This window comes from Oncorhynchus clarkii, chromosome 2 (assembly GCF_045791955.1).
Source record: "Oncorhynchus clarkii lewisi isolate Uvic-CL-2024 chromosome 2, UVic_Ocla_1.0, whole genome shotgun sequence".
Lineage (NCBI taxonomy): Eukaryota > Metazoa > Chordata > Actinopteri > Salmoniformes > Salmonidae > Oncorhynchus > Oncorhynchus clarkii.
The window spans coordinates 67,770,482-67,793,127 of NC_092148.1; the positions used below are offsets into that span (position 1 = coordinate 67,770,482).

At 41.8% G+C, this 22,646-nt stretch overlaps 1 protein-coding gene across 4 annotated transcripts in view; it reads left to right on the forward strand.

The window, feature by feature from the left end:
• The window catches only part of LOC139372641 (semaphorin-3ab-like), a 130,445-nt gene that overhangs the window by 56,380 nt on the left and 51,419 nt on the right, over positions 1 to 22,646 (forward strand). For 2 of the 4 annotated variants that reach the window (XM_071112426.1, XM_071112419.1), the window contains exon 2: positions 5,673 to 5,782. The exons of the other annotated variants lie outside the window; for them this stretch is intronic. In XM_071112426.1, coding sequence (XP_070968527.1) covers positions 5,677 to 5,782 — 106 coding nt within the window. In that variant the 5' untranslated portion in view covers positions 5,673 to 5,676. The remainder of the gene's footprint in view (positions 1 to 5,672; positions 5,783 to 22,646) is intronic. 4 annotated transcript variants of the gene reach the window in all.

Sequence of the window (22,646 nt, forward strand, 5' to 3'; positions counted from 1 at the left end):
TCTTGCTCAGTGTTAAAAACATTCAACAATGACACATTTTATTCTGCTCATTCTGATACTGGGTGGGAAATGATGTGGATTTCAGGGTTATGTCAGTTCTATCAGTCCTGAGTCTATGGCCAGAGCATCCTCACTATAACTCATTATCATTCACTATGGTAGGGAGACAGCTTGCTAACTGTCAGACGTTTGTTAAGGAGTGACGTCCCACTTTACCCGCTTTAAGAGGGAAGTCAACCGTCCTCTTGTTTAGTCTATGATTGATGACTCTCTGGTTATGGCTTTGTGTGTTGATTGATGGTGTTTATTTATATTTTCCAGTTTTAACCTTACTTGTTTGTGAAAACTGGGCGATATCTGTTGATTGTGGAAATATCAAAACAGTATGTGATAGTGAAGGAAAACTGTACGCTTTTACCTTTTAATTGCGAAAATATCTAATTGATTGTATCTGGTAGTTTGTGTATGAAATAGGTATGTACAGTGGGGCAAAAAAGTATTTAGTCAGCCACCAATTGTGCAAGTTCTCCCACTTAAAAAGATGAGAGAGGCCTGTAATTTTCATCATAGGTACACTTGAACTATGACAGACAAAATGAGAAAAGAAAATCCAGAAAATCACATTGTAGGATTTTTTATGAATTTATTTGCAAATTATGGTGGAAAATAAGTATTTGGTCAATAACAAAAGTGTATCTCAATCCTACAATGTGATTTTCTGGATTTTTTTTTTCTCATTTTGTCCGTCATAGTTGAAGTGTACTTTTGATGAAAATTACAGGCCTCTCTCATCTTTTTAAGTGGGAGAACTTGCACAATTGGTGGCTGACTAAATACTTTTTTGCCCCACTGTATATCTCATTAAACTGTTAAAACAGTGTACATGGACCAAACAGTGGTTCTGTCCTGTCCTGAATTCAAAGCATCATGTGATCTCAGTGAGCTCCTATAACAACAGTTTTCCAGTTCGCTTCTTGGAACGTCCTTGTGTGACTGTATGAGTGTGAATACTATATATATCAGACAGAGAGAGATATGGAGAGCATGGTGTATGTCTCTATGTGATCAGGGTGCAGAGTGTCTGAGTACTATACCCTTGTGGGAACTTCCCCAGAAATCCATGTCCTACATACTGTATATACATGTACCTAGGATGTTTTGTATTGTGATAGAGCCAGCCATGCTGGCTCTATCACAATACAAAACATCCTAGGTACATGTATATACAGTGTGTCTGTCTGTAGGATTAACCATGTTGAATCCCTTACATCATGTTGTTTAGACCTTGGATGTTTGAGAACCTGATGATCACACAGAAAAAATATCAAGGGCACAGTAAAGGAATGGGACAGTGTGCATTGATGACCTCAGAACCAAGAGAGGACAATCCTTCAACACTGCACAGTTTTCTCAGAAATACACAGGGTGTACGTTGTGCCGTAACACCGTGAGCTGACCGCTTTGGGCACCGATAAGATTGGGTAACTCTGTCGCCACTGAGTCTTACTTAAAGATAGGTTGTTAGATATCTATGTCCCCTTGAATGGCTGAGGTTCCACTACACAGTGCAGCTTTTGTATTTGAAAGAGCAACTGAGAAATCTACCAAGAAGTGATGTAATAACAGTAGACTTTCTGGTACTTCAAAACAGTCAACAATACACATAATAATTTCCTAGTAGGCTTACTTAAAGGACTTTAACCCTCAAACTACTGACTGGGGTCATTTTGAACATGGCTCAATTAGATTTTTTTCATGACTTTGTCAATCAACTTGCTCTTGACAATGATGTGTTTCTGTATCAATATGGACTTTTTAAGTTTGGGTTCATTTTGAAAGCAGCCAAAAACACCTACTTCCAACCAGTGGCGATACAGTAAATGTCAAAGTTTGGATATGTCACGTTCTGACCTTTATTTCCTTTGTTTTGTATTTATTTAGTATGGTCAGGGCGTGAGTTGGGTGGGCAGTCTATGTTTGATTTTCTATGATTTGGGGATTTCTATGTTTCGGCCTAGTATGGTTCTCAATCAGAGGCAGGTGTCATTAGTTGTCTCTGATTGAGAATCATACTTAGGTAGCCTGGGTTGCACTGTTTGTTTGTGGGTGATTGTCTATGTTGATGGCTTGTTTCAGCGCAGCTCGCATTAGCTTCACGGTTGTTATTTTGTTTACTGTTTTGTATAGGGTTTCAGTGTTCAGTGTTTTCTTTATTAAAATTCATGATGAACACATATCACGCCGCATTTTGGTCCTCCGATTTTTCTCGCTTCTCCTCTTCAGATGAAGAGGAGGACGACCGTGACAGGATACACTTACTCATTTAAGGGTTTTATTTTATTTATACTTTTTTCTACATTGTAGAATAACAGTGAAGACATCAAAACTATGAAATAACACTTATGAAATCATGTAGTAACCAAAAAAGTGTTAAACACTTTTTAGATTTTAGATTCTTTAAAGAAGCCAACCTTTGCCTTGATGACAGCTTTGCACACTCTTGGCATTCTCTAAACCAGCTTCACCTGGAATGCTTTTCTAACAGTCTTGAAGGAGTTCCCACATATGCTGAACACTTGTTGGCTGCTTTTCATTCACTCTGCGCTCCAACTCATCCCAAACCATCTCAATTGGATTGAGGTCGGGTGATTGTGGAGGCCAGGTCATCTGATGCAGCACTCCATCACTCTTTGTCTTTGTCAAATAGCCATTACACAGCCTGGAGGTGTATTGGGTCATTGTCCTGTTGAAAAACAAATGACAGTCCCATGAAGAGCAAACCAGATGGAATTGGTAGCCATGCTGGTTAAGTGTGCCTTGAATTCTAAAGGAATCACTGACACTGTCACCAGCAAAGCACCACCACACCATCACACCTCCTCCTCCATGCCTCACAGTTGGAACCACACATGCAGAGGTCATCTGTTCACCTACTCTGCATCTCACAAAGACATGGCGGTTGGAACCAAAAATCTCCAATTTGGAATCATCAGACCAAAGGACAGATTTCCATCGGTCTAATGTCCATTGCTTGTGTTTCTTGGCCCAAGCAAATCTCTTATTATTAATGTAGAGGTTTCTTTGCAGCATTTTGACCATGAAGGCCTGATTCATGCAGTCTCCTCTGAACAGTTGATGTTGAGATGTGTCTGTTACTTGAACTCTGTGAAGCATTTATTTGGCCTTCAATTTCTGGGACTGGTAACTCAAATGAACTTGTCCTCTGCAGCAAAGGTAACTCTGGGTCTTCCTTTCCCGTCCACGACAGTCCATCATTACTTTAAGACATGAAGGTCAGTCAAGACTGAACATTTCAAGAGCTTGTAAGTTTCTTCAAGTGCAGTACAAAAACCATAAAGTGCTTGGAAAAAAGCTGTCCTTGAAACAGTCTTGAAATGTTTGTCAAAAGAGAGATCAGGGTCCAGAGTAACGCCGAGGTCCTTCACAGTGTTATTTGAGACAACTGTGCAACCATCAAGATTAATTGTCTGATCCAACAGAAGATCTCTTTGTTTCTTGGGACCTAGAACAAGCATCTCTGTTTTGTCCAAGTTTAAAAATAAAACATTTGCCACCATCCACTTCCTTATGTCTGAAACACAGGCTTCCAGGGAGGGCAATTTTGGGGCTTCACCATGTTTCTTTGAAATGTACAGCTGATCTCTCTTTTGACGAGCATATTTGACGACTGCTTCAAGGACAGCTTTTTTCATTCTACGTAACATTACAACAATCTGAAACGTTCTGTCTAAAAATGATCCAGAAAAAATGTATCCTTGCTTTTGTAACTTCTAGATTAGACTACTGCAATGCTCTACTTTTTTAGTGCTATACCCGGCTGCTAGAATAGCAATGAAAGTTAACATTATGTTTCCGAATGACATTACCAAGAGGTAGAATATATAGTGAAAACAATAGTGGTCCTAAAACGGAACCTTGAGGAACACCGACATGTACAGTTGATTTGTCAGAGGACAAACCATCCACAGAGATAAACTGATAACTTTCCGACAGTGTAGCGATGAGACAATATAGTAACTACTAACAATTGGATACCATGAAATTGGGGAGAAAAGGAGGTAAAATTCATAAATAAATAAATAAATTATCAATGTTTGACAAAGCCAGATATGGCCTGGGCTTTACTGTAATGGTAGTGTTTTCACAGGACAGTAATCTAAAACTTAGTCCGTTCTCAGAGCTACTAATCTGTAGCCCACTTCAACTACGGTAACAAGCTGTTATTGCAATACCATTAGCTATCCCTCTCTCGTTCTCTCCCGCTGTCTCTCTCTCCCACACTCATCCCTCTCTCGTTCTCTATTTGTTCTTTCTCAGTCTCTACCCCCTCTCCTCCTCTCTGTCTAACACCCTCTCCTCCTCTCTGTCTAACCCCCACTCCTCACTCTCTATCTCTCTCCCTCTCTCTGTTTCAAGGACAGTGAAGTCCTTGGGCCTGTTTTGCGAGGCTGACCAGTAAATTGTGTGTCTGGCTGTACAGCCAGCCAGGCCTGTAGAGGCTGTATGGGAATATTATTATGGAGCATTTAGACTGTTGAGTGACTTGGATCGAACCTGTCTAATACCCATTAGACCAATTACTTAATGTCCTGGCAGTGGTACTGAAAGAGTCCTGCTGTCAAAGATACAGTATATCAGGATACGGTAAACTGGACATTGGGAGAAGGACAATAGAGGAGGTCAAGGGTAGAGGAATAGGGAAATCTGAGGTAGAACAGTAGAGCTCAGTGTCGAAAAAAACAGTCACAACCTCTCTGTTACAGGATTCACTTACATTACAACATTCACTTACAGCACTTATCTCTACTACTCTCTCTGCCTTCCTTCTCTCTCTCTCTCTCTCCTCCTCACTTTTTCACTCTCGCAGCTCTCTCACACGTCCCTGTGCTCTTTCTCTTACTCGTCTCCACTCCCTCCACCCCCTTCTCTCTGGCTGTGCTGGCTCCCTCAGCTGTTCTCAGTTGCTCTGTGTGCAGTGTGTAGTGTGGACAGGGCTAGGCTGAGCTGGGCTATGTTGAGGACATAGAATGTCTCAGTGAAGACTATTTCCCAAGCTAACTGGATTAGGAGCTGGAACATACTGGACCTGTTTGTCTTTACTAACTAAAGACAGAGTTTTAATTGAGGGCATGCTGGAAGAGAGAAAAGAGAGAAACAAATAGAGAGTCAACACTAGAGAATTGTTGGAGCAGAGACCCACGTAAAGACTGATCTCTAGCCCAGCTCCCCTCACTCTCCCCGGGATCGGTATGGTGGGACTCCCCTTGCCTCTGACCTCCAACATTGAGGTGGTATGAGTCTGCTGTGTGGGTCCGGTTCAGCTCGGTTCAGTTCCACTTAGTTTGGTTTGACTCTGTTCTGTTTGGCTTGCTTAGACTGGCTGTCTAAAGCACTTACCCATACCCCTGCTCCATTTTCAGGTTCTGTGTCTCTGGAACCCCTGACCCATAACCCCTGAACGTAGGACAGGTTCTGGTCCAGTTTTGCAAAATTACTGGACTGAACAGACTTCTGTTTGACAGTATTTCAATACTTTTTTATTTTCTGGAAACTCTACCCCTGATCTGGGACTGATCCTGGTTCTGCTGACATCTATTCTGTGTTCCGGAGGACTGGTTCTTCAGGGACTTGTCTGGCCTCTCTCTCCCCAGGATCATGGCCTCTTTCTGGGGCATGGTGGTGTTGCTGTGTGGGATGGTGGTTATTTCTGGAGCACAGAAGACGAAGAGCAATATGCCCAGGCTAAAACTCTCTTATAAAGGTGAGTCTTATTCATTTACCTTGACACTTACTGTACCATATTTCTTCCCTCTTTCTACTATTACTCTAAAGCTATCTTAAAAGAAGAATCATCTATGCTTACTCTGTTCTTACCAGCTGCTCTATATTCATACTTGTCTGTATGCATATCCAGCAGGGATAGAGGTTTCTGCTGGTGCCTGTTTCTGTCTGTATTGAGAAAGAAGTGATTCACTTAACTACTAAAGATTGACTGTGATACGGCATTTCTGCTAAAGTGTGTGTCAACATAAAGTGCAACCCATATTTCCATGATGTTGTTTGGTTGCTTTTAAAATGTTTTATGTATTTGGCTTTATACAGCACATTTTCAGCATCAATTACATTTTTTTACTGAGAATGTAAGATAAGTGTCTGCCATATGCATGGGATTGAAAAGGAAACCACATTGATAGCCCATGTACTCTGCATCTGAGATATGTTTGATGTGCATAGGTACACAACTTTCTTCCTCAGAATTCCATGTGCCATATGGCTGATCAAAGACATGCTTACTGAACATAGTAGGATCTGTTACAAAATATAATTACTGACCATGTAGACCTTCAGATCAGAGGAGATATGTATCAGAGTGGATATGTAAGAATCTGTTAGATCACACTGGATCGAATCTGTTAGATATTTATTGAACATACACTGTTACCAGCTCTGTGAGGTACATCGATCTGTTCTGATATCCATCTCTAGAAAACTATACACTAGAATTGATTTTATACTATTTTATACTATTTCCACTGTGTTGTCATGGGTAACCTTTATTTTATCAGAGAGTCATACTGAGACCAAGGTCTCTTTTACAGATGAAACCTAAATTATATAAATTACAGAAAATACTAAACGCAAGCAGAAAGAAAAACACAATCATCAAAAAAAACACATTTATCTGTAAAAAGGTCCTCAATCAGGTTTCTGAATTGCTCTGCCACGCTGATCCTCAACAGGGGTGCGTGCTTAGTCCCCTCCCGTTCTCCCTGTCTACCCACGAATGAGTGACCAAGCACGACTCCAACACCATCATTACATTTGCTGACGACACAACAGTGGTAGGCATGATCACCAACAACGATGAAACAGTCTATAGGGAGGAGGTCAGAGACCTGGTAGTGTGGTGCCAGGACAACAACCCCTCATTCAATGTGTGCAAGACAAAGGAGATGAATGACTATAGGAAAAGGAGGGCCGAACAGGCCCCCATTAACATCGACTGGGCTGAAGTGGAGAAGGTTGAGAGTTTCAAGTTCCTTGGTGTCCACATCACAAACAAGCTATCATGGTCCAAACACCAAGACAGTTGTGAAGAGGGCATGACAACACCTTATCCCCCTCAGGAGACTGAAAAGGCATAGGTCCCCAGATTTGTAATTGCAGTGCTATGATAAACTGCATCTAACGACTTTAATGAAGTGGCAGCTGAGTTCGTATAGATGATGTCGCCATGGTCTAGGACCGATAGGAACGTCATTGCATTCTACTATTGAGCGAGAGGCAGGACCTATTTCTATAGAAGCCCATTTTTATACCCAGCTTGTTAACTAACTCATTAATATGCTTTTTAAAAGACAGCTTTTCATCTATCCAGATGCCCAGATATTTGTAAGCAGGGACACGGTCTACATGGACACCATCCAAAGTACATATGCTTAAATCATCAGACTTTTTTTAATGCTCTCTAGAGAACAACATATACTTAGTTCTACCTGAATTCAGTACTAATTCCAGGTCAATAAAGTTTTGCTGTATTACAATGAAGGCATACTGTAGTTCAGATAGAGCCTGGTTAACAGTAGGGGCAGTAGATTACACAACAGTATCATTGTCATACAAGAGGAGTTTTTTTACGGACAAGTCGATATTGTTAGTGTAAACAGTAAAAAGTACAGTACCCAGAATCGACCCAGAATCGACACCTTTAGTAATATCCAGGAAACCTGATTTATCATCATTTATAACTAGGGATGCAGTAGAGAGTGCTATGACCTGGTCTAAAACCAGACTGATGTACATTTAGAATACATTTCAAAGACAAGAAAGATCTTAGCAGAGATTGAATAAAGGACTCTAATATTTTAGCTAGGCAAGATAGTTTAGAAATAGGCCAATAATTATTTAGGTCACAAGGGTTACCACCTTTGTGAAAGGGGAATACATGGGCCACCTTCCAAACCTTGGGGATAGTACCAGATATCATCTTCAGGATAAAAATATAGGTTAATGATTCAGCAATCAGGTGAGCAGAGAGCTGCAGAAAAAATGGATCAAGCATATCAGCCCCAGTGGATTTTTTTACATCAATCTTAATCAAGGCATCTAGCACCACAGATAGTAAATTGTTCAAATGAAAACAAAGATTCACTAGAAGTTGATGGGTTAAGCATTGAGTCAGCTAGAGGCTGGCGCAGAGAAGAGCTGACCAACTACACCACCGTTTCTCTCAAGTAAAAAGTCTGCAGAGATAACATGATGATTAAAAGCATCACTTATCCCATTCTTCTCAGTTATGACGCCAGTCAGACAGAACTTGCTTGGGAAGAAGAGGAATTTGTACTCTTCAGTGCATTTACTGTTTACAAACTTCAGAAGGATCACCAGCAGAGTCAGGGATAGAGCTTAAAAAGTAGCTTGATTTAGCTTTCCTAATCAAGATAGTACATCTGTTTCTCATCTGAAAGATTTCTAGTCCACTACAGAGTCAGTTTTCCTTGCTTTTGCCTAGGCCTGATTTCTCATCTGAATGAGCTCAGATAACTCAGAAGAAAACCAAGGATTCAATCTGTCATTGGAATCTCAAAGTATCTTGGACTCAGCAATGTGTATGAGTGTACAATATTCTCTGCTGTCTACTGTTGTTAATGAAGAGACATGCCAGAGTGACTTGCCAGTGGTTAAGTGAAGTATCGTTAATCTGTCTATCCGTCTCTCCCTCTCATATTCCTGGTTGCCGTTTTTCCGCTCTGTCGTTCCCTGCATGGTAATTACGTTGAGGATGAATGGTGTGAGTCTGTCTCAACAGATGGCTCTCTCAAACAGAGACATTTCTTTCTCAGCACCACCACAATCATAATTATACACGCGCATACAAACACACTCACACACGCACATACATGCACTCTCTCTCTCTCTCACACACACACACACACACACACACACACACACACACACACACACACACACACACACACACACACACACACACACACACACACACACACACACACACACACACACACACACACACACACACACACACAGACATTCTCACACACTTTGGCCATCAGTAGATAATGATACCTGTGTATCAGTCATCTCTATATCACGCCCTCTGTGATTTCTCTATTAGACCACAGCACTACACATACAAAACACAGCTGAACTACTGTACTTGGATGGAACAACACACAAACAGCAGACCTGCACAAAGAACAGGGTAGAGAGACAGTCTCTGTTAATGATATGGACCCATTCATTCTGAGTTTTCAATTATAAATATAGGCTTACATACAGCTGTGGATAAAAGGTAAATTCATGTTTGGCATTGCTAAACATTTGTGGAGTGAGATGTGAGGTGTGTGTGTCTGTGTCTGGGTCTTCTGAGTGTGGGGGTGGGTGTTGCCAAAGTCTGTTCTCTGTGACCGACAGGTCCGGCAAGTGTAGGGACCCTGATCCCTACAGGCGACACTCTGCACACACATGCATACACATCCCCCCCCCCCCCCCACACACACACACACACACACACAACCCCCCACACACACCCACACACACACAAGCACACACAAACATTAGCACAGCAGGGCACATGGGGGGATCCACTGTTCACCCCCCAACCACCTCCCTCACATCCTAACCCCAAATGCAGAGGGCAGTAGGACAGGGCGGCAGGGAAGGGGACAGGGAGCATGGTGGGATGTTACCTAAACATTACCCCTCTAGGTCCAACTGTAACAACAGCATGACTATAGGACTACAGGACGAAGAAATGAGAGGGAAGGAGAGTGAAATAAAGGGTACTTTAGTTTAATGGCCGGTGAGGGGACTTCCAGGAGCTCTGTCTCTGTCAGACCTGTCCACCCCTTTGACACCCGCATCCCAGAGCATCCCCCCCCCCCCACACACACACACACACACACACACACACAAGTACACTCACACACACAAACACACACAAGCACACACACACACACACACAAACACAAGTACACACACACACACACACACACACACACACACACAAACACAAGTACACTCACAAACACACACAAGCACACACACACACACACACACACACACACACACACACACACACACACACACAAGTACACTCACGTAACATAAACACTCATGCACATGCATACTCACACAACACATATACTCTCATACAGCAGACACCAGCCAAGATCTAACCCCACAAAAACAAAAGCCGATGTTTAAAACAATAAACCACTGAACAACACCAGCCAAGGTCTAACCTCACAAAAACAAAAGCCACTGAATTGCAAAAAGAAAAAAAATCTCTCCCTCTTTCTCTCTGTCCATCGCTCTCTCCTCCTGAGGTCATGCAAATCTTATTGTAGTAATGTTATCCTCTGAGTTTGTCTCGGTGTGAATAGACTTTTAATTATGGCATGGAATGAGGAAGGTTCTTTTAAAATGTTTAGTCCATAAGTATGTAGAGAATCTAGAGACCAGGGTTGGGTTTCTCTCTGTGTGTGAGACAGAGAGGTTCTCCATAGGTCAGTATCACACAAACACTGGAGTGGGGGTGGAACTGTATTACATGGGCTTGCCTCTCTACACATCCTAACCATGCAGACAAGAATGTGTTGTGATTGTGTGAAATCTCCTGTTGTGTTAATGGGAACTTCTCTCATCACCTTCATAGTTTTTTATTTATTTTTATGTTTTTTATTTACCTATTCAGACAATTATGTAGTTATTTGTCTAAGCTTTACCCATCAGCATCCCACAGAGACAGATGACATGCTGAAATATGTCTGCATGTGGTGTTGTGGACAGTGACTAATGTGATGGTATTGCAGCATCTAGAACACTTCATTGGTCATTGACTATACTCCCCCCTCCCAAAAAACAGCAAGACAACCTGAAGGGTATGCTATGAAGGAAACAAGATCTACTCAGGGTTTTCTGAAACCAGCCAGCATCAGTTAGCCGCCCATTCGAGCTCAGGCTTCATGACAACTTGATGACAACAGATGACATGATCAGTCCAATCAAAGCTACTGTGGATATAACGTAATTGTGGCCAATGACCTTGAGCCTTCTTGGAAGGGCACTTTCAATCTAAGTCTATGGCAGAACTCAAAGGGCTCACATTCTTGATGTGTACCCTTACTAAATCAAATCAAATGTATTTATATAGCCCTTCTTACATCAGCTGATATATCAAAGTGCTGAACAGACACCCAGCCTAAAACCCCAAACAGCAAGCAATGTAGGTGTAGAAGCTCGGTGTGACTAGCAGTGTGACTAAAGTGTGTGACATAGTGTCCCCATGAGTGACAGAACACTGAGCCAATCACGGTGCAATGCTGAGCCAATTATGGTGCAATGCTCTTATTTTCTGCTGGCCTGCCCCACCACAACAGAAAGCACTGAGCTACGCTGAAACACCTGCATTTTGAAGCTGGGTTTTTGAATTTGGCTTTATTAACTCAATGATATATATATATATATATATATATATATATATATATATATATATATATATATATATATATATATATTTTACATTGTTTGCAAACTGATATGTGACACATATTAATGCAAAAATAACTTGCGAAACAGGCAACCCCCCTCCCCCAAAATATATTTAGAGTGGGACAAAAAAGTATTTAAACAGCCACCAATTGTGCAAGTTCTCCCACTTAAAAAGATGAAAGAGGCCTATAATTTTCATCATAGGTACACTTCAACTTTGACAGACACAATGAGAAAAAAATCCAGAAAATCACATTGTAGGATTTTTTATGAATTTATTTGCAAATTATGGTGGAAAATAAGTATTTGGTCACCTACAAACAAGCAAGATTTCTGGCTCTCAGAGACCTGTAACTTCTTCTTTAAGAGGCTCCACTGTCCTCCACTCGTTACCTGTATTAATGGCACCTGTTTGAACTTGTTAGAAGTATAAAAGACACCTGTCCACAATCTCAAACAGTCACACTCCAAACTCCACTATGGCCAAGACCAAAGAGCTGTCAAAGGACACCAGAAACAAAATTGTAGACCTGCACCAGGCTGGGAAGACTGACTCTGCAATAGGTAAGCAGCTTGGTTTGAAGAAATCAACTGTGGGAGCAATTATTAGGAAATGGAAGACATTCAAGACTATTGATAATCTCCCTCGATCTGGTGCTCCACGCAAGATCTCACCCCGTGGGGTCAAAATGATCACAAGAACGGTGAGCAAAAATCCCAGAAACACACGGGGGGACCTAGTGAATGACCTGCAGAGAACTGGGACCAAAGTAACAAAGGCTACCATCAGTTACACACTACCCCGCCAGGGACTCAAATCCTGCAGTTCCAGACGTGTCCCCCTGCTTAAGCCAGTACATGTCCAGGCCCGTCTGAAGTTTGCTAGACAGCATTTGGATGATCCAGAAGAAGATTGGGAGAATGTCATATGGTCAGATGAAACCAAAATATAACTTTTTGGTAAAAACTCAACTTGTCGTGTTTGGAGGACAAAGAATGCCGAGTTGCATCCAAAGAACACCATACCTACTGTGAAGCATGGGAGTGGACACATCATGCTTAGGGGCTGTTTTTCTGCAAAGGGACCAGGACGACTGATCCGTGTAAAGGAAATAATGAATGGGGCCATGTATCGTGAGATTTTAAGTGAAAACCTCCTTCCATCAGCAAGGGCATTGAAGATGAAACGTGGCTGGCTGGGTGTTTCAGCATGACAATGATCCCAAACACACCGCCCGGGCAACGAAGGAGTGGCTTCGTAAGAAGCATTTGAAGGTCCTGGAGTGGCCTAGCCAGTCTCCAGATCTCAACCCCATAGAAAATCTTTGGAGGGAGTTGCAAGTCTGTGTTGCCCAGCAACAGCCCCAAAACATCACTGCAATAGAGGAGATCTGCATGGAGGAATGGGCCAAAATACCAGCAACAGTGTGTGAAAACCTTGTGAAGACTTACAGAAAACGTTTGACATCTGTCATTGCCAACAAAGGGTATATAACAAAGTATTGAGATAAACTTTTGTTATTGACCAAATACTTATTTTCCACCATAATTTTCAAATAAATTCATAAAAAATCCTACAATGTGATTTTCTGGATTTTTTTTCTCCAATTTTGTCTCTCATAGTTGAAGGGTACCTATGATGAAAATTACAGGCCTCTCTCATCTTTTTAAGTAGGAGAACTTGCACAATTGGTGGCTGACTAAATACTTTTTTGCCCCACTGTATATACATACACTACTGTTCAAACGTTTGGGGTCTTTATTGAATAGTACCCGCAAAACACCAGTCTCAACGTCAACAGTGAAGAACCGACTCCGGAATCCTGGCCTTCTAGGCAGAGTTGCAAAGAAAAAGCCATATCTCAGACTGGCCAATAAAAATACAAGATTAAGATGGGAAAAATAACACAGACACTGGACAGAGGAAGATTGGAAAAAAATGTTATGGACAGACGAATCTAAGTTTGAGGTGTTCGGATCACGAAGAAGAACGTTTGTGAGACGCATACAAAATGAAAAGATGCTGGAGTGCTTGACGTCATCTATCAAGCATGGTGGAGGCAATGTGATGGTCTGGTGTTACTTTGGTGGTGGTAACGTGGGACATTTGTACAGGGTAAAAGGGATCTTGAAGAAGGAAGTCTATCACTCCATTTTGCAACGCCATGCCATACCCTGTGGACGGTGCTTAATTGGAGACAATTTCCTCCTACAACAGGACAATGACCCAAAAGCATAGCTCCAAACTATGCAATAACTATTTAGGGAAGAAGCAGTCAGCTGGTTTTCTGTCTATAATGGAGTGGCCAGCAGTCACTGGATCTCAACCCTATTGAGCTGTTGTGGGAGCAGCTTGACCGTATGGTACGTAAGAAGTGCCCATCAAGCCAATCCAACTTGTGGAAGGTGCGTCAGGAAGCATGTGTTGAAATCTCTTCAGATTACCTCAGCAAATTGACAACTAGAATGCCAAAGGTCTGCAAGGCTGTAATTGCTGCAAATGGAGGATTCTTTGCCGAAAGCAAAGTTTGAAGGACACAATTATTATTTAAATTAAAAATCATTATTTATAACCTTGTCAACGCCTTGACTATATTTCCTTGTCACAAATCCCCCTGGTACTGCTGCTCCTTCTGTTCACCAATTCCGGAGGTCCAAGTCACAGGCCTTCTAGGCTGCACTGAACTGTCATTACGCACACCTGGTTCCAGTTCCTCACTGATAGTGTTTGTATAAATGTGCCCTTTGGTGCCCCGTTGGGCTGTAGATTATTCTTCCCATGTCCGTTGGTCGTGTGAGTACCTATGCGGTGGCTCAGCATGTGCTGTGTGTTTTGTGCATTGTATATTACGGGTGTCGTTCTTTGAGGTTTACCCTTGCTTTTTTGTTTGGGTACATCCCAGTGTTTTGTATGTGTATTTTGGATGTATTAAAAACCCAGATGTATTCCTGCGCCTGTCTCCAAATCCTTTACACCAGCGTGACGTTCTTATTCATTTTGCAATTAATTTCATGTATGTTTTCATGGGGAAACGAGGACATTTCTAAGTGACCCCAAACTTTTGAACGTGTGTTGCAAAGAAAATTGGCGCTCAAAACAGGTTCTATCCTGAATGACAGGAGCAATTATTAATGTAATGTGATAAGTGTTTTAACATATTAATGATTTTACAAAAAGCAGGTTAGTTCTAATGGATAAGTTGACATTGATGTACCTAGCTAAAAGGTGAGCCACTTGTGTAGTACCGGTCATCCCGTGTTGAACTCCAGAGTTGACCAAAGTTACCTCAGTAACTCCTCAACTGACACATAGAGTAGGCCTCTGGAGTCTGTTGAAATGATCAGGATATGCTTTATCTGTCACCGAGCGGACTGCCAGCCATGCATAAACTGATCTATAGGAACAAAGCCTTGAGATATATAACTCCATACACTACTGGCTCATGTTTTGTTTAGATATTTTCTATGGCAGCACTAAATAACACTCCCTATGCCCTCCAGCCCAGAAAGAGAGTGAAAGAGAAGGAATGTAGGGTAAAATAGTTCATCAGTCTCACACAAGACTTGATTTTTTGCCTCCATTTGCCTTCGCCCTTGCTCTCTCCTTTCCTCTCACTCCCTCCAACCAAGATCCATTATAATAAAAATACAGCTGTATCCTAACAGGGTGAGAGAAAGAGGGAGGAAGGTTGAGTAACCCATATGCAGATAGGGGGTGAATAGTAGGGCTAGGAGTCTCTAAAATGGCTGAGTTCACTTTGATTATTAAAATAGTGATAAGATTTTGTGTGCATCCACATGAACTTGAGCATGTGAGTGTCAATGTATCCGTTTATTGGTTTAATCTCGCAATACTCTGGTGAATGGATGGTTTCCATGGATGCTAGTCCCACACAAACACACTTACCTGAGCTGTGTGTGGTGTTGACTAGAGCTGTTTTTGAATACCCATACAACATACTGTATTCTACCTACTTAATGAGTATATACTATTAGTTCATTTTAGTATACTGTAAGTGAACGGTGTCCTTTCAGTTGAGCATACGCTTCGCCTGTCTACCAGAAATTGATGCTGTTGCTATGCAAACTCTTGCTAGCTTGTTAGCATGACAAATTAGTAGCTAGACATTTTACAACTGAGTGTTATTAAATTCAATCTGGAGTGCGCTCAGTGTCCGTTATGTAAATTGAGTGTTTCGCTCTCGGAGCATTCAGAGCGCACACTGCCAGGCAGTATCAATGGACGTTCTAGCTGAGGAGTAGTGTTGATCCAAGCAGTAGTGTTGATCCAAGCGTTCCGACTTGACAATGGCAGTCAAGCACCCAAGCTAACTGGCTAGCTACTTCCAAACACAAATGAGAGAACACCTCAATCTGACCATTTTACTTGCCCTAGCAGAGCTGGTTAGGCTGTTTTCGAGTTATCCAGAGCGTTAGTGTTTGTGCTGCGGGCAACAATTTAATTACGCTTTAATGCCAACGTTTACTGACACTGGTGTTGAGTGTTCATAAATTCATCAGTTATTCTGAGCTCTGGTACACTCAAACAAGTGTCCTCTGAAATCGGAGTAGATAGCCAGAGCGAATTTACGAATGCACCCAAATGTCCATTGAGAATGCACAACTAAACTAAGAAAGACAGGAAAAATCAAGTCAATAAACATTGGGTAGTTAGCATATAGTTTATATACTGGCAAGTTCGATATATTAGTAGCCAACTGACGTTAGGTAGCTAGCTAACATACCGGTACATACTGCTGTAATGACATGCTATGTGGTTTGTAAGGATAGCGTAGTTAAGAAATTGTCAGCCAACATAATGTGGTAATTATTTGAAAAGTCATTGCTTAGTTACGTTGCTGAACATTATCTTTAACATTTGTCATTAGAGCAATTGATTTGTATGCGCTCTCGTTGGACTTTGGCTGGATATTTTCCTCCATTTTATTCAAATCTAAAAAGGTTGTGAAGCCACCCCGATTTTCTGAAGGATTGCATTATAGGCCCTAAAAGCACAGAAATAGTGTCTAATGCTTGTATACTTCGTATTTTGGCGAATGTAGTACAACATCCGGGAATTTTTGACATACTATGACGAATAAGCATGATATATATACTCAATTTAGGTCACAAATAGTACGGTTAGTATGAGTATTAGAACACAACTATGATTTCCAGACTGGCTTTCTACATGTCTGACACCACTGTTTATACGACAAGCAGCCTGGGCTCTCGGCAATTTAACTGTTTCCTTTTCACATGGTGGATAGCATATACAGTAGGGTTACAGTAACACACACCTGTCTCGTTGTTTGTTCAGGTGACTGCGTGTGTGTCCGCCTGAGGGGATTTGTGCTGGGCTGTGTGTGTGTGGGAGCAGAATTGAGGGCACTTGAGGGAATCTGTTTCTAACTACAAGCAGGTCTCTCCTCTTTCTTCCCCTCCCTCACTCACTCTGTCACTCATCTTTTTCTTTCATTCACACATTTTCCCTTCCATTGCCTTTTTTTGTAATGCATGTCCATCTCTCCCTTCTCTTATTTTCCAAACTTCTCTCCCTTTTTCCTCCCTTGTCTCACTTCCATTCTCCTCCCTCTCTCCTCCCTATCAGGGCTTCAGACATAAAAAAAAAACACACTTCAGAGAGTGGGGCATTTTCCCTGATGAAACATTAATGATGTACAGTTATTTTATACAAGAAAGAAAGATTTTAAAAACTCAGCAAAAAAGAAGCATCCCTTTTTCAGGACCCTGTCTTTCAAAGATAATTCATAAAAATCCAATTAACTTCACAGATCTTCATTGTAAAGGGTTTAAACACTGTTTCCCATGCTTGTTCAATGAACCATAAACAATTAATGAACCTGCTTGTAGTTAGAATGCACCTGTGGAACTGTCATTAAGACACAAACAGCTTACAGACGGTAGGCAATTAAGGTCAGTTCTGAAAACGTATGACACTAAAGAGGCCTTTCTACTGACTCTGAAAAACACCAAAAGAAAGATGCCCAGGGTCCCTGCTCACCTGCGTCAACGTGCCTTAAGCATGCTGCAAGGAGCAATGAAGACTGCAGATGTGGCCAGGACAATAAATTGCAATGTCTGTACTGTGAGATGCCTAAGACAGCGCTACAGGGAGACAGGACGGACAGTTGATCATCCTCGCAGTGGCAGACCACGTGTAACAACACCTGCACAGGATCGGTACATCTGAATATCACACCTGCGGGACAGGTACAGAATGGCAACAACAACTGCCCGAGTTACAACAGGAACGCACAATCCCTCCATCAGTCCTCAGACTGTCTGGAATAGGCTGAGAGAGGCTGGACTGAGGGCATGTAGGCCTTTTGTAAGGCAGGTCCTCACCAGACATCACCGGAAACAACGTTGCCTATGGGCACAAACCCACTGTCACTGGACCAGACAGGACTGGCAAAAATGCTCTTTCCTGACGACTCGCGGTTTTGTCTCACCAGGGGTGATGGTCGGATTTGCGTTTCTCGTTAAAGCAATGAGCGTTACACCGAGGCCTGTACTCTGGAGCGGGATCAATTTGGAAGTGGAGGGTCTGTCATTGTCTGGGGCGGTGTGTCACAGCATCATCGAAATAAGTTTGTTGTCATTGCAGGCAATGTCAACGCTGTGCATTACAGGGACGACATCCTCCTCCCTCATGTGGTACCCTTCCTGCAGGCTCATGCTGACATGACCCTCCAGCATGACAATGCCACCAGCCATACTGCTCATTCTGTGCGTGATTTCCTGCAAGACAGGAATGTCAGCGTTCTGCCATGGCCAGCGAAGAGCCCGGATCTCAATCCAATTGAGCACGTCTGGGACCTGTTGGATCTGAGGGTGAGGGCTAGGGCCATTCCCCCCAGAAATGTCCCTTAACTTGCAGGTGGAAGAGTGAGGTAACATCTCACAGCAAGAACTGTCAAATCTGGTGCAGTCCATGAGGAGGAGATGCACTGCAGTACATAATGCAGCTGGTGGCCTCGCCAGATACTGACTATTTTGATTTTGACCCCCCCCCCCACACATACATTGATCAGGAACACATTATTCCATTTCTATTAGTCACATGTCTGCGGAACTTGTTCAGTTTATGTCTCAGTTGTTGAATCTTATGTTCATACAAATATTTACACTTGAAGTTTACTGAAAATAAATGCAGTTGAAAGTGAGAGGACGTTTCTTTTTTTGCTGAGTTTATATACTACATACAGTTGAAGTCGGAGGTTTACATACACTTAGGTTGGAGTCATTAAAACTCATTTTTCAACCACTCCACACATTTCTTGTTAACAAACTATTGTCTTGGCAACTCGGTTAGGACATATACTTTGTGTATGACACAAGTAATTTTTCCAACAATTGTTTACAGACAGATTTCACTTATAATTCACTGTATCACAATTCCAGTGGGTCAGAAGTTTACATACACCAAGTTGACTGTGCCTTTAAACAGCTTGGAACATTCCAGAAAATGATGTCATGGCTTTGGAAGCTTCTGATAGGCTAATTGACATCATTTGAGTCAATTAGAGGTGTACCTGTTGATGTATTTCAAGGCCTACCTTCATACTCAGTGCCTCTTTGCTTGACATCATGGGAAAATCAAAAGAAATCAGCCAAGACCTCAGAAAAACAATTGTCGACCTCCACAAGTCTGGTTCATCCTTGGGATCAATTTCCAAATGCCTGAAGGTACCACGTTCATCTGTACAAACAATAGTACGCAAGTATAAACACCATGACACCACACAGCCATCATACCGCTTAGGAAGGAGACTCATTCCGTCTCCTAGAGATTAATGTACTTTGGTGCAAATAGTGCAAGTCAATCCCAGAACAACAGCAAAGGATCTTGTGAAGATGCTGGAGGAAACAGGTAGAAAGTATCTTTATGCACAGTAAAATGAGTCCTATATCGACAAAACCTGAAAGGCCGCTCAGCAAGGAAGAAGCCATTGCTCCAAAACCGCCATAAAAAAGCCAGACTATGGCAACAGCAGATGGGGACGAAGATCGTACTGTTTGGAGCAATGTCCTCTGGTCTGATGAAACAAAAATAGAACTGTTTGGGCATAATGACCATCGTCATGTTTGAAGGAAAAAGGGGGAGGCTTGCAAGCCGAAGAACACCATCCCAACCGTGAAGCTCGGGGGTGGCAGCATCATGATGTGGGGGTGCTTTGCTGCAGGAGGGACTGGTGGACTTCACAAAATAGATGGCATCATGAGGATGGAAATGTATGTGGATATATTCAAGACATCAATCAGGAAGTTAATGCTTGGTAGCAAATGGGTCTTCGAAATGGACAATGACCCCAAGCATTCTTCCAAAGTTGTGGTAAAATGGCTTTAGGACAATAAGGTCAAGGTATTGGAGTGGCCATCACAAAGCCCTGACCTCAATCCTATAGAACATGTGTAGGCAGAACTGAAAAAGTGTGCACAAGCAAGGAGGCCTACAAACCTGATTCAGTTACACTAGCTCTGTCACGAGGAATGGGACAAAATTCACCCAACTTTTTTTGTGGGAAGCTTGTGGAAGGCTACCTGAAACGTTTGACCCAAGTTAAACAATTTAAAGGCCATGATACCAAATACTAATAATACCGTTTTTTACAATCACTTTGTCACTAATTTCAGAACTTTGCAGTCATTTTTCAAAACTCAAAACGGTCATCACTTGTAACTGGCTGTCCAATGTTCAACACATTGCATTGTGCATTCATATGTTTAAAGAAACCTTGCACTTGCAGAATCATTGGTTCAAATAACTCATTTATCATGAAATACCATAGGATTATTTATTTAGATCACCCACACACAACATATTGATTGTTTCACTGTGTAGTTGTTCGTACAATCATTAAATACTGTAGTACAAAATATGTTTCATTATATAAATACAGTGCCTTGCGAAAGTATTCGGCCCCCTTGAACTTTGCGACCTTTTGCCACATTTCAGGCTTCAAACATAAAGATATAAAACTGTATTTTTTTGTGAAGAATCAACAACAAGTGGGACACATTCATGAAGTGGAACGACATTTATTGGATATTTCAAACTTTTTTAACAAATCAAAAACTGAAAAATTGGGCGTGCAAAATTATTCAGCCCCCTTAAGTTAATACTTTGTAGCGCCACCTTTTGCTGCGATTACAGCTGTAAGTCGCTTGGGGTATGTCTCTATCAGTTTTGCACATCGAGAGACTGGAATTTTTTCCCATTCCTCCTTGCAAAACAGCTCGAGCTCAGTGAGGTTGGATGGAGAGCATTTGTGAGCAGCAGTTTTCAGGTCTTTCCACAGATTCTCGATTGGATTCAGGTCTGGACTTTGACTTGGCCATTCTAACACCTGGATATGTTTATTTTTGAACCATTCCATTGTAGATTTTGCTTTATGTTTTGGATCATTGTCTTGTTGGAAGACAAATCTCCGTCCCAGTCTCAGGTCTTTTGCAGACTCCATCAGGTTTTCTTCCAGAATGGTCCTGTATTTGGCTCCATCCATCTTCCCATCAATTTTAACCATCTTCCCTGTCCCTACTGAAGAAAAGCAGGCCCAAACCATGATGCTGCCACCACCATGTTTGACAGTGGGGATGGTGTGTTCAGCTGTGTTGCTTTTACGCCAAACATAACGTTTTGCATTGTTGCCAAAAAGTTCAATTTTGGTTTCATCTGACCAGAGCACCTTCTTCCACATGTTTGGTGTGTCTCCCAGGTGGCTTGTGGCAAACTTTAAACAACACTTTTTATGGATATCTTTAAGAAATGGCTTTCTTCTTGCCACTCTTCCATAAAGGCCAGATTTGTGCAATATACGACTGATTGTTGTCCTATGGACAGAGTCTCCCACCTCAGCTGTAGATCTCTGCAGTTCATCCAGAGTGATCATGGGCCTCTTGGCTGCATCTCTGATCAGTCTTCTCCTTGTATGAGCTGAAAGTTTAGAGGGACGGCCAGGTCTTGGTAGATTTGCAGTGGTCTGATACTCCTTCCATTTCAATATTATCGCTTGCACAGTGCTCCTTGGGATGTTTAAAGCTTGGGAAATCTTTTTCTATCCAAATCCGGCTTTAAACTTCTTCACAACAGTATCTCGGACCTGCCTGGTGTGTTCCTTGTTCTTCATGATGCTCTCTGCGCTTTTAACAGACCTCTGAGACTATCACAGTGCAGGTGCATTTATACGGAGACTTGATTACACACAGGTGGATTGTATTTATCATCATTAGTCATTTAGGTCAACATTGGATCATTCAGAGATCCTCACTGAAATTCTGGAGAGAGTTTGCTGCACTGAAAGTAAAGGGGCTGAATAATTTTGCACGCCCAATTTTTAAGTTTTGGATTTGTAAAAAAGTTTGAAATATCCAATAAATGTCGTTCCACTTCATGATTGTGTCCCACTTGTTGTTGATTCTTCACAACAAAATACAGTTTTATATCTTTATGTTTGAAGCCTGAAATGTGGCAAAAGGTCGCAAAGTTCAAGGGGGCCGAATACTTTCGCAAGGCACTGTACATCACTGTAAAAGGACTAGTAGAGAGAATACTACAGACACAGTGGACTAATTGAACAGAATATTAAATTTATTAAATTATTAAATTAAATCACAGGTTTCCTTGAATCAAAGCAAAAGTAATTAGCTACAAAAAAAGAAAAAAAACTACAGAAAAATGTCAACTGCAGTGTTCCTCCCCTGACATCACCTGACATTTTCCCACACAATGACATAGGTCATGCCATCAGCTCTACAGGCCTCATTAGGCTCATCTAGGAAGGTTACATTCGAACAGCAAACACTATGTGGCTGCCTGCAACTCAATATATAGAGTATATTGAGTAGAGAGCTTTAGTTGTTTTTCAACCTAACATTAGAACGGGCAAGATGAGTAATCTAAGCAACTTTGACCATGGTATGATTGTTGATGCCACACATGGTGATTCCAGCATCTCAGAAACAGCTGCCCTCCTGGGATTTTTACACACTACAGTCTCTAGAGTTTACAGAGAATGGTGCGATAAACAAAACACATTGAGTGAGTGGCATTTCTGTGGGAGAAAAACACCTTGTTAATGAGAGAG